The following is a 13,262-nucleotide window of genomic DNA, read 5'->3' on the forward strand; positions in this document are numbered from 1 at the left end:
TCAACATATTTCTCTTTCCTGGATCATTTCCATTAGCAACACCTGTGCTGTTTGTGTTTCCTACTTAAAAATACTTTTCTGTTGATATCACATACTCTTCAAGCTATTTGTTACTCATCCCTTGGTGTTCCTTTGGGGCAAACTCTTTGAAAGTGTTGCTTATGTTCACCGTCTCTGATTTCTCTCCCCTCTTCTCTCTTGAACATTCTCCCCCATCACTCCACTGATACAGCTCTTGTCAAGATCACTCATAACGTCTACACTATTAAATTCAGCAGTCTCCTCTTCCTTTATAAATTTCATTTTGGCTTTGTTTGATGATGTTTTTGTCATCCCTTTTATATGAGTAAATTCCTAGTGGGCTTTAAAGCTAATACAGGTACCTTGAGTTACTGTTGGACAATGTGTTACCCCTTTAAAATCAAACAGTCCAACTTCTCAGAGGGATATTCTGCAATGTTACCTACTTGGACAAACCAATCAATGGTGCAGCAGTTCACAAGGGATGGAAACATCCGGCATCGGGACCGGAAGGCCTCCCCAACAGGGCTCATGCACAGAACAATATGCAGCTTCTGACGTACTCTGCTGATAAAGTACTGAAACACCTGACAAAAGGGAACATATTTTTCAATTCAAACACATGGAGACCAAACAGTATGTTACTAAACAACCAATGGGTCTGTGCAGAAATCAAAGAGGAAATAAAAAAAATATCCTGGACAAATGAAAATGGAAATACAACTTTCCAAAATCTATGGGATGTGGCAAAACCAGTTATTAGAGGGAAGTTCATAGTGATATAGACCTACCTCAAGAAATAAGAAAAATCCCAACTAAACTATCTAACTTACCCCTAAAGGTAAAAAGAACAAAGAAAATACAAAGTTAGTAAAAGGAAGGAAATAATGAAGGTCAGAAAGGAAATACATGAAATGGACAAAAAAATAGAAAAGATCAATGAAACCAAAAGCTGGTTCTTTGAAAAGATAAACAAGTTGACAAACTTCTAGTCATACTCATCAAGAAAGAAAAAGAGAGGACCTAAATAAATAAAATAAGAAATGAAGGAGAAGGCACAACTGACACCACAGAAATACAAAGGATTATGTGAATAATTATACTCAACAAATTAGAAAACCTAGAAGAAATGGATAAATTCTCAGAGACATTCAACCTTCCAAGACTGAATCATGAAGAAATAGAAAATCTGAATAGACTGATGATAAGTAATGAAATTGAGTCAGTAATTCAAAAAAAACAAAATTCCAGAACCAGATGGCTTCACAGGTGAATTCTATCAAACATTTAAAGAAGAGTTAGTACCTATTCTCAAATTATTCAAAAAAAAAAATAAAAAGAGGAAGGCATGTTTCCAAACTCATTTTATGAGACCAGCATTACTCCAGTACCAAAACCAAAGACACCACAAAAAGCAAAAATTACAGGCAATATCCCTGATAAACATAGATGCAAAAATTCTCAACAAAGTATTAGCAAACCAAATTCAACAGCATTAAAGGGATCATATACCATGATCAAGTAGGATTTATTCCAGGATTCAAGGATGATTCAGTATGAAGCGACTGACATGATACATCATTCTAAGTGAAATAAGTTAGAGAAGGACAAATACCATATGATTTCACTTATGTGTAGAATCTAAAAAACAAACAACAAAATAAAAATAGACTCATAATTTCAGGAAACAAACTGTTGGCTACCAGAGGTGGGAGGGATTAGCGGGTGGGTGAAATAGGTGAAGGGGATTAAGAGGTACAAACTTCCAGTTATGAAATAAATAAGTCATGGGAATGTAATATACAGCATGGGGAATATAGTCAATAATATTGTAATAACTTTGTATGATGACAAATGGTAATCATGGGGATCATTTCAGAATGTATAAAAATATTGAATCAGTATGATGTACTCCTGAAACCAACAGGAGTATGTCAATTATATTTACATAAACATAAAATAAAATAGGATGAAGCAACAATGAAAATAAGTGTCAGGAAATGCATCTACATCTACCAATATCAAATAAAAACGTTAGTGTCATAGATGTGTGAACTGTTTTGTTCAGCATCCATTCCAACCTCTTTTTCCCATGCAGTCTGGTAAGATTAGAAATGACATTTTGCAGACTATTGCAACTAGTCTTTTGGATGTGATGTTGGTCCTCCTCATCAGCAGCATATTTAAGGAGACCCGTTGAAGTACTCATATAAGGTTTAGCTTTGGGGTAGAAGACCACTGGGAGAGAAGGAAAGGATGCAGGGCAACCACTTTTGCAGGTGCAGAGTCTGGCAGAAGGGGCATGGACCTGGAGGTGCTATCTTCAGCTGTGGCTCCTACTGCAACTGCCTCCTGACATGGGGGATTGCAGAGCTTTGGAGCTGGCCACTGAAGCAACAGCAGGCCAGTTGGTCAAGTCGCTTCCGGGCTCAGTCCGAGTGGCTGTGGTTAGAGGTTGCAGTTTACTTGACCACTGACTTCTGCAGTGTGTATTTTATATTCACTCCAAGGAATTCAGCCTGGAATTCCTTTCTCTGGGCTTCCCAACTCTCTTGTGTTCTCTGAATAAACCCATTTCTACTTGCTTTAGAGGAAGTAGACCCTACTGTCCACACCTGTAAGCCCTGACCTAGCAGTGGAGGAAATTCTCATGAAAAGACACACATGACATGGGAAATAAGGGCAGAAAAATTTACAGGTGGTGGAGGAAAACAAAGAGCATGGGGCTAGACAGATAGCATATGGAATGTAGTATTGTCAGGGAAATGGAAGTGGACAGCAGCTACGTTGTTCTGGAGAGAAGGGGAGGGAGAGAAAATGCATTTCTGTTTTAGTTGTGCTATAACCTTGCTGATAGGCAAGGGAGTCAAAAGTACTGGACTCCTCGTGGAGGGCACTGAAGGTGTGTGAAATAAATTTGTTTTTAAAGAAGCATATGATGAATTGTCCAATTTGGACAAGACTGTGATCTCCCTGGGGCAGTAGGGTTTCTGTTTTTGGTTTTCCATGGACCTTTGTGGAAGCCTCATGAACCATCGCTTTGAATGCAGGAAATAAAATACATAGAATTACAAAGGAGACCATTTATATTGAAAAAAATTCTATCCATGTACTTAAGGGGATTTGTGGACCATTAAAAAAAAGGATAACACAATGTTATGTTTTAGAAAGCCATATAACCACCTGACATGGCCTACCTCATCTCTATTCCCCTCAGAAATTCCGGCTTCTTTTGCTCTTGGTCTGGTGGCTGCTAAAACCTGCTCCAGTTCATCCTTTTCAAATAAATTGGGCACTTCACCTGAGTTCAGGATGTTATTTATATCTTCTAGGAACTCTTCCACTACAATCTGTAGGAGAAAGTCACTCAATCATTACACATTTATTACATGTAAATTACAAAGCAAATATTTAATTAAAATTCACATTAATTTTATATTTAAGAGAAGATAAGTTAAAATTAGAATCTTAATATTCTAACAGCAGTACATTGATTTTTAATTTTTCTTCCTTTCGTTTCTTAAAAGGCTTTCATCTTTTACATGGTTCAAGTCATTTGTGCAAACATTTTATATTCTGCCCCTTTCAGCTAACATTTTATCATAAATATTAATCCATAATTCTGCAGAGCTCTCATCATATTTATAACCATTACCAGGAGCATAACACACCACTGAGCTGATGTGCCATAATTTATATAGATTTAGATGACTTACAGTCTTGTTTGTATTTTTAAAAACATATTTAGGTCTATAGCTATTCTCCCCATTTGTACTATGTCCTGGGAATAAATTGCTACAAGTGAGATCAGCAATTAGATTGGAGAAGTATTTTCTGGATTTTGAAGATCTTAAAATTTTCCATTCAATTCAAGTATGACTTCATTAATCTTTAACATTTTTTGTTAATTTGGGGAATGTACATGTTTTGTGTGGGAGAATTTGATTTGCATTTCTTTGATTATTAGCAAGGGCAAATATTCTACATTTATTATTTTTCATGAAAATAATCTTTTCAAACTTTGTAACCATTCATTGATATATTGTGATTTTCTTTTAAATTTGAATAATTTTCATATTAGAAAATAAACCTTTTATGTGTAATAATTGATGCAAATATTTTAAAAAATCTTATTTATCCTTTTGTTTCAGATAACTTTTAAGTTTTATAAAAGTCTGAGTCCTATATATTGAACTGTGACAAAGTATCTGTTATTTTATCTGCTCCATTTGTAACTTGGTTTTTCTTGAATAAACTTGCCATAATTGTGTCTGTTAATTTTACCCAAGAAAAAAATGCTAATTCTCTTTGTCCTAATTTATTTATTTTTGCTTTATCTTATTGTTTCCTTTTCCTATTTTTCTTGGTGCTTTCTGGTAACTGTTATTTTCCTAAAGCTAAAATCAACTAATTTCTGTACTTTCTAATTTTTGATTCATACTATAAATTTAATTCTAAGAACTGTTTGGTTGCATTCGATAGATTTCATTTCCTCTGTTCTCTAAATAGAGATTTTAATTTTGATGTTTTTGACTCAGGAGTTCCTTATATGAATGTTTTAAAGTCCTGAACCACATCATTATTTCTCCTTTGATTAAAGCATGGAAAAAGAATGTTGCCAGCACAGTTTATGTTTTTTTGAATTTATTGAACATTTCTTTAAACCTAAAGTATGATAAATTTTTGTAAAGTACAGTAGTATTACAAAATGTTTGTTTTCTCTGTAAAATATAAAGTGTAGTATATAGCCATTAATTCCAGCCTAGAAATTATAGTCTTCATATTTTCTAAACATACTTATTTCTACTTTGTATTTTGCTAGAAATAGCAAATCAAACTATTTTAACATCTTGCTTCTCTCAGTTTCTTCTCATATTTATAACAGTTTTACATAAATATACATACACACATTAATTTTAGTTATTATGGTTATGTTTACTCTTCACTAATATAGAACATTTGAGATTGATTAAGGATTTCAACAGAACATAATAGTCTTTTGTTTGTTTACAGTGGAGCAAGATAATTTGCCTTGATTTTTGGCGCCTTAACACTTAGAGCCTTTTTATATAATTTGTTTAATTTTTAAGAGCAATGTTAAAATTCTATGAGAAATATTTTAATTTTAGAATAATTAGAAACTATAAACACAACTAAGAAAACAAAAATTTCCTCACAATCCCATGACCCATTTTCTGTTATTTTAATATATATGGCATAGCTGTTTAGATGTACATTAAGCCCAAGAGCCTATGTGCTAGATGATTGTATACATGTTATAATAACACATCATAAACATTTTTCACAATAGTTAATGTGTTTATTTCTACAATGTTATTTACAAGTTTTTTAGAGTGTCCTATTATATGATGCTGTAATTTATTTGTGTGACTCATTGAATAGTGAGGCTATTTCAAATTAACTATTATTTAAAAATACTACAATAGATATTTCCTGTACACACACTTTGAGTGCAGCTCTGATTAGAAATAAGAGAAATTTAAGGCTTTATCTATATATTACTGATTACTTTCCAGAAAGATTTTGCTCATTCACAATCTACCAGTGAGAACTAAGCAAGGCCTGTTTCCAGACACCTTTGTCAGCGCTGCATATTATGATTTTTTTAACCCCTAAATTATTTTTTAATGAACTTCCTATTCACATCCTATTATATTTTTATATTTCTTCTACTAGTGTGCTGGTCTTTCCCTTTTTAATCAAGTTTATTTTTATTTATTTACTTATTTTCTAGATTTATTGAGATATTATTGACATATAACATTGTATAAATTTAAGGTATACAATGTGTTGATTTGATTCACTTATACTGCAAAATGATTACCACCATAGTGTTGGCTAACATCTTCATCACATCACATCACCATTTTGTTTTGGTAGTGAGAACATTTAAGGTTTATTCTTTTAGCAACTTTCAAGTATTTAACACAGCATTGTTAAATATATAGTCACCATGCTGTACATTAGATCCTTAGAACTTAATTCATCTTATAATTGGAAGCTGATTTCATCTCCCTATTTCTTCCATCCCTCACTCCCAACCAGTCCCCTGTTAAACTCTACTCTACTTTCTGTTTCTGTAAGATTAGGTTTTTTATATTCCGCATATAAGTGATGTCATACAGTATTTACTTTTCTCTGTTGGTTATTACACTTATCATAATGCCCTCAGGGATCATCTGTATTGTTGCAAACAACAGTATTTCCTTCTTTCTCATGACTGAACAATACTCCAATGTATGTATAAATTATCTACATACACTGATGGGTACTTAGGTTGTTTCCATATCTTGGTTATTATGAATAATGCTGCAATGAACATGGGTGTCAGATATGTTTTCAAGATCCTGTTTACATGTTCTTCAGATATATACCCAGAAGTAGGATGCTGCATATTACAGTAGTTTTATTTTTAATGTTTTGAAGAACCTCCATACTGTATTTTCCATGGTGACTGCACGAATTTACATTCCCACCAAGAATGTATGAAAGTTCCCATTTCTCCAAGCCTTGTTAAGACTTCCTATTTCTTGTCTTTTTGATGATAGCTATGGTAGGTTGTATGCTCTATGATTTTATCCTTTTCTTCCAGTTTATCCAATTTGTTGGTATATAATTATGTAAAGTAACATCTCATTGTGGTTTTGATTTGTATTTTCCTGAAGATTAGTGATGTTAAGTACCTTTTCATGTACCTACTGATCATTTGTATATGTTCTTTGGAAAAATGTCCGTTCAGGTCCTCTGTCCATTAAAATTTTTTTTTGCAGTTAAGTTGTATGAATTCTTTACATATATTGTATATCAACCCCTTATCAGATATATGATATTCAAATATTTTCTCCCACTCTGTAGGTTGCCTTTTCATTTGGTTTCTTTTGTTGTGCAAAAGCTTTTAAATTTGGTGTAGTCCCTCCTTTAAAAAACTTTTGCTTTGATGTCATATTCAAAAGTTGCTGCCAAGACTTACGTCAAGAAACATTTCTCCTGTATTTTCTTTTAGGGGTTTTACAGTTTCAAGTCCTAAATTTAAGTCTTTAATCCATTTAGAGTTCATTTTAATTGTTGTGAGTACAAGATACGGTCCAATTTCATTCTGCATAGTGGTTTCCAGTTTTCCCAATACCGTTTATTGAAGGGACTATTTTTTCCCCATTGGGTGTTCTTGGCTGCCTCATCAAATATTCATCAACTGTATATGGGAGGGTTTATTTCTGGGTTCTCAATTTTGTTCCATTGGTCTGTGTGTCTTTTTATGTCAGTATCATACTCTTTGAATTACTATAGATTTGAAGTATAGTTTGCAATCAGGAAGTGTGATGTCTCCAGCTTTGTTCTTCTTGGGATTGCTTTGGCTATTTGAGGTTTCTTGGGGTTCCATACAAAATTTAGTAGTTTTTGTTATATTTCTGTGAAAAGTGTCATTGAAATTTTGATAGGGATTGTATTGAATCTGTAGATTGCTTTGAGTAATATGGGAATTTTAACAGCATGAATTCTTCTTGTCCATGAATCGGGATACCTTTACATTTATTTGTGTCTTTTTTGATTCCTTTCATCAATATCTTACAGTTTTAAGTGTAGAGATGTTTCACCATAATGGTTAAATTTATTCTGCAGTATTTCATTGTTTCTGATGCTATTGTAAAAAGGTAATTTTTATTTCATTTTTCAGATAATCTGTTAGTGTATAAAAACACTACAGATTTTCTATGTTCACTTCGTATCCTGTAACTTTATTGAATTCACTGATTAGGTCTGGTAGTTTCTTGGTAAAATCTTTAGGATTTTATTTATATTAATCATGTCATCTTCAAATACAGACAATTTTACTTCTTCTCTTCCAATTCTGATGCCTCTTATTATTCTTGTCAGTTCCGAATCCTTCTTCCAGTACTGTGTTGAATAGGAATGGTGAGAGTAGGCACCCTTGTCTTGTTCCTGATCTTAGAGGAAAAGCTTTCAACTTTCCACCATTAAGTATGTTAGCTGCCAGCTTCTCATATATGGCCTTTATTATGTTTAGGTGCATCCCTTCTATGCCTAATTTGTTAAGGGTTTTTATTAAATGCTTTTTTCTGTTTCTATTGAAAAGATCATGCTTTTTTTCTTTCATTCATGGTGAATGATTTCATTTCCTTCATATATCTTGGTGAATTATCCTCCTAATGTGCTGCTGAAACTGTGTTTTTGTTTGAGAATTTTTGCATCTATATTCATCAGGGAAATTATCTGTAATTTTCTTTTCTTGTCATGTCCTTTACCGGCTTTTGTATCAGGGTAATGCTGGTCTTGTAAAATGAGTTTGGGGGTGTTCTCAGCTCTTTGATTTTTTGAACTTCGGGAAGGACTGGCATTAATTCTTGACATGTTTAGTAAAATTCACCAGTGAAGACATCTGGTCCTGGATTTTCTTTGTTGGGAGATTTTTGATTACTGGTTCAATCTCCTTACTAGCAATTTGCCTATTCAGATTTTCTATTTCTTCCAGATTCATTCTTGGTAAGTTATATGTTTCTAAGAATTTTTCCATTTCTACTAGGTTGTTCAGTTTGTTGGTGGACAGCTGTTTGCAGTAGGTTTTTATGTTCATTTATATTTGTGTAGTATCAGTTGTAAAGTCTCTTTCATTCATAACATTGTTGATTTTAGTCCTCTGTCCTTTTTCCATGATTAAAGGTTCAGCAAAAGGTTTGTCAGTTTTGTTTATCTTTTCTAAGAACCACTTGTTACTTTTATTAATCTTTTCTATCATTTTCTTATTCTCTATTTTGTTAGTTTCTGCTCTAATCTTTACTATTTCCTTACTTATGCTAACTTTGGGCTTAGTTTGTTGTTCTTTTTCTAGTTCCTTGAGGTATAGAATTAGGTTGTCTACTTGAGGTCTTTCTTGTTTCTTAATGTATGTGTTTACTTCAGTGAACTATCTAAGAACTGCTTTTGGGACATTGCATACATTTTGGTATGTCTTATTCCAATTTTCATTTGTCTTGACGTACTTTTATATTTCCCCTTTAAGTCTTTTTTGATCCATTGTTTGTTAAGGAGAATGTTGTTTAGTTTCTATATACTTGTGAATTTTCTAGTTTTCCTTCTGTTATTGATTCTAATTTCTTATCATTGTGGTCAGAGAAGATTCTTCATATGATTTCAGTCTTCTTGAATTAGCTAAGACTTGTTTTGTGGCCTAACATAAGTGCATGTGAGAAGAATGTATATTCTGCTATTGCTGCATATGTCTATTAGGTCCATTAGGTCTATAGTGTACAAATCAACTGTTTTCTTATTGATTCTCTATTGGGATGACCTATCCATTGTTGAGAGTGGAGTGTTAACATTCCCAACTATTATGGTATTGCTGTTTATTTCTCCTTTTAGCTCTGTAGTATCTTCAAGATACCTATAGTCTTACATAGACATCTGCACATTTGAAGAAGCAGTCACCTCTTCCAGACTTTATGGACTGACTTCAGTAAGGGAAGACTTTTACCTTTGTAAGTGAGTACAAAGGAGCATGCTGTGCCTCCAGGTGTAGTGGTATAGGGCACCAAGAGTGATGGTGTGTGGTGGCCCTGGGTTGACGGGTATGTTATATCTCTTCAGCTCAGACTACTGGGGTCCCCATTATTCACAGCTATGTGTACCTTGGTGAGCAACTCAGGGGGTCCATAGTGGCTTCAGGTCCATTCTCCCTTGCAAAAATATTTACATACTCAGATATAAACTCACAGATGAATGTCACAGATGTTAAAAATATTTTCCCCATTTTATGATTGTACTTAATCCCACTTACAGTATTTTAAAAATTAAAATGAAGTTTAAAAATATTTATGCATCAGATCTATCACTTTTTATTCCTTGGCTAATTTCTATACAGTTTCATTTTCCTTAATGTTAAAATATCCAAGTGCAGTCAATGCAGAAAATCCTTTACTTTAGAATAAATTCCAGATCAGTTAAACTGTTTATTATAGACAGAGATATAATGCTATTTCAATTTTAAAGTTAATTTAAGCTTAAAACATAGTTCTTATTTTTTCCTTTTCTTCAGAAATAATTTATTACCTTCTATTATGATCTTTCTCTCAGAGAAATGTTAAAACCTTTCTCATCCCCTTAATCTTTGATCATTTACTTACTTACAGTTTAAAGGTGGAAATAATAGTTCATAAAATAAATTAAAATGTATTTTAAAGATCTTTTACAAGGTCCAATAAATCTGTTGTCAGAGGGAATGATTCCCTGAACTGCATCATACAAACTATTCAAAGCACACACGACTCTAACATTCACACTTTTCTTATTCTTATATTCTGGCTGTTTAAATATGTACCTGGGTGTCAGTGAAGAGGAAAACCATATTCCTGTCATCTACGCCAGCCAGTTTGTACAACTTCCTCAGGTCATCATGAAAACTATCATAATTATATCCCCGGCTTAGTTCAATCTGCAAACATTTGTAACCACATATGTGAGCTCCAAGTCTTGAAAGAGACTGCTTTCCAGTGCCTCCAACTCCAACAAGCAGGGCATTGCCTCTTTCTTGACGAATCATGCGGGCAATCCTGCAGGAAGCAAAGCAGAGAACAATGTTTTTCAAGTGTAGAGATGTGGCTTCTGCTTGGAGGACCTGCTCCAGCATGGAAGGCTGGTGCCCAGTGGAACACCATCCCTTAGCAAAAGGTCACAAGAAAATAGCAGGGTGTGTCTGAAGTTCATGGTTCATGAAGGGAGATAAGTATTGCTGAGCTTTTCCTTAAAACCATATCTTCTCCATTTCCTATAGGCTGTTGACCTCGGTCATGCAAATTTAAAATACAGTAAAATCTCTTCTCCCTTTTTCAAAATGTGAACGTTTTTGTCAGGAATTCTGGTTGATCTAGGCCACTGCTTAAATTAACCAGTATATCAGAAAGCCCAGATTCCACTTATAAGGATAAGCAAGCAGAAATACCACTGGACCTGGGAAAAGATATTGCCGTTTAGAAGGAGAAATCAACAGGAATTATCTGAAATGCATAAGATGTCAACAAAATTTTAGAAAATTTCTGATTCATGTGAACAACAAGAATTTAAAAAGCATCGCAATCATGATACTAGAGTGAGCATTCAGAAAGGGGAAAAAAATCTGAGATTAGGAAAAATTGAATGGAGATGGGCAATCTATCAAATTGAACACCTCAGCAAAAGATGGGCTTGCAAATTGAATACCATGAAAAGCTAAATAGGTGAAGTAAAGACAAACTCAAGGAGTTTACCCAGAACTCAGAGAGAAAAGGTAGTGAATTAAAATGACAAGAGAGAAAATGGAAGGTAAGGAGGATAAATCTCAGAGAAACAAATGGACTCCCAGAGGCCACGCAGTAGGAACTGCAGGAGAGACAAGGGCATAGAAGTGATGCAACAGTGACTGAAATAAAAGAAACCAGCAGAGTAGAGCCGCAGATCGGAGGAAGTCACCAAAGGTCAGGACAAAAAAACAAACAGATTGGCAAAACACTAAATATTTTCTAGGAGATATACAAATATATAATAATGTGTGTGTGTGCATGTGTATGTATGTATATGTAAAATAGAAATCTATATTTTAGATGTAACTGAAAAGTTTGTGAGCATCTAAAAGGCAGACAGATTATTTCCAAAGGGACAGGTAATCTTAGGTTGGCCTTAGGCATCTATTTTATGTGACATTCCGTAGTGCAATGGTTAGACAGGGAAAAACTATTGTGTTATTGCTCAGAGAATAAGCCATCTGCAAAACTGTCCTTAAAGATTCTTGGAAGATATATAACGAAATATGAATAAATTTAAAAACCAAAAAGGAGGAAGGGATGTCAGTATAAAAGTAAGCAGTATATATGAGAATCAAGTTATACTGTTAAAATGCTAAAAAGGCAATGATAATGTGAATAAAGTTTTAAAAACATATGAAATGTAAAAATTATTTCTTAAATTCAAAAAAATTTTTTTTGAATTTTAAACTATTATCTAAAATCTCAAATTGGGTTATCAGAAACTAGGAAATCATGGGAGAATTACAAAAGCAGGTTTAATTTCTCTCTTTTTAACAGGAAGTTTGTCTATTATATATGTATATTAGTTTTATTCACAATGCTGCTAATTGGAGAAAACAAGGTTCAGTATTTGAAAATGGTAATGGTTTTAGTATTTTTAAATTATGAAAGTAGGTCATTATAACTGATGAGAGAATTAAATCTTTAGTACTTGTAAGCTCCATTGTGGGGGCCTGGATGCTGTCCTGTTCTCTATGAAAGCAGTGGATGGCAGATAGCAGGGGCCTCACAAATATTTGTTAAATGAATTCACGTGTTGACTTGTATGTGCATATTTACAAAAATGGGATTAACTTTACACCACATTTTGTTTTGCCTAATTATGTATTATGAAATTCTCATGATAGTAAATACAGCAACAGATATACCATAATTTATTTAACCAGGGACATTTAGTTCTTTTTATGTTCTTGTTTTCATATTAACAATATTAAAAAACAAAGCTTAAAGCCAGCTGCAAATACAATCTTTTCAGAGTCAGAGAAAGAGAGTGAGCATGAAACAAAAGGAGGTTGCATTAAAAACAAACAGAAAATAAGTTAGGATGGCATAAATTTGGCTGTTAAAGCCATGTTTTAAAACAATATTGAATTATATAGGACTGTGGATGCGAATATAATGTGTCAAAGGCATAATGTTTAACTATAGGAGGCATAACACAACTTTGTAAAAATCTATATATGCTTATATTTGAAAGCACAATTTTAACAGTGGTTGTCTGTGGGTGAGGAGGTGGAATTACAAATAATGTTTTTCTAAGTTTTCTGTAATAAATGTGTTTAGTACATAAACGGAAAGATAATCATTTTTAAACAAAAACAAAGTACAGTAGTCCCCCCTTTATCTGCAGGGCTCATGTTCCCAGGTCCCAAGGTGTGCCTGAAACCAGATAGTACCGAACCCTAGATATACTGTTTTTTCCTATGCGTACATCCCTGTGATAAAATTTAATTTTAAATTAGGTACAGTAAGAGATTAATAATAACTAATTAAAAAATAGAACAATTATAACAATATAATATAGTAAAAGTTAAGTGAATGTGGTCTCTGTCTCTCTTTCAAAATATCTTATTGCATTTCACTCACCCTTGTGGATGTGAGATGATATACTGCCCACTTGATGAGATGCAGTGAGGTGAGTGATGT

General features: G+C 33.4%; 1 protein-coding gene across 1 annotated transcript in view; it reads right to left on the reverse strand.

Annotated features, from left to right (window-relative positions):
* The window catches only part of DNAH6 (dynein axonemal heavy chain 6), a 265,012-nt gene that overhangs the window by 96,328 nt on the left and 155,422 nt on the right, over positions 1–13,262 (reverse strand). Inside the window, exons 46-48 of the mRNA XM_036931141.2 lie at positions 10,376–10,607; positions 3,219–3,371; positions 468–608 (exon numbers count right to left, since the gene is read on the reverse strand). Coding sequence (XP_036787036.2) covers positions 468–608; positions 3,219–3,371; positions 10,376–10,607 — 526 coding nt within the window. The remainder of the gene's footprint in view (positions 1–467; positions 609–3,218; positions 3,372–10,375; positions 10,608–13,262) is intronic.

Source organism: Manis pentadactyla, chromosome 2 (genome assembly GCF_030020395.1).
Source record: "Manis pentadactyla isolate mManPen7 chromosome 2, mManPen7.hap1, whole genome shotgun sequence".
NCBI classification, from domain to species: domain Eukaryota; kingdom Metazoa; phylum Chordata; class Mammalia; order Pholidota; family Manidae; genus Manis; species Manis pentadactyla.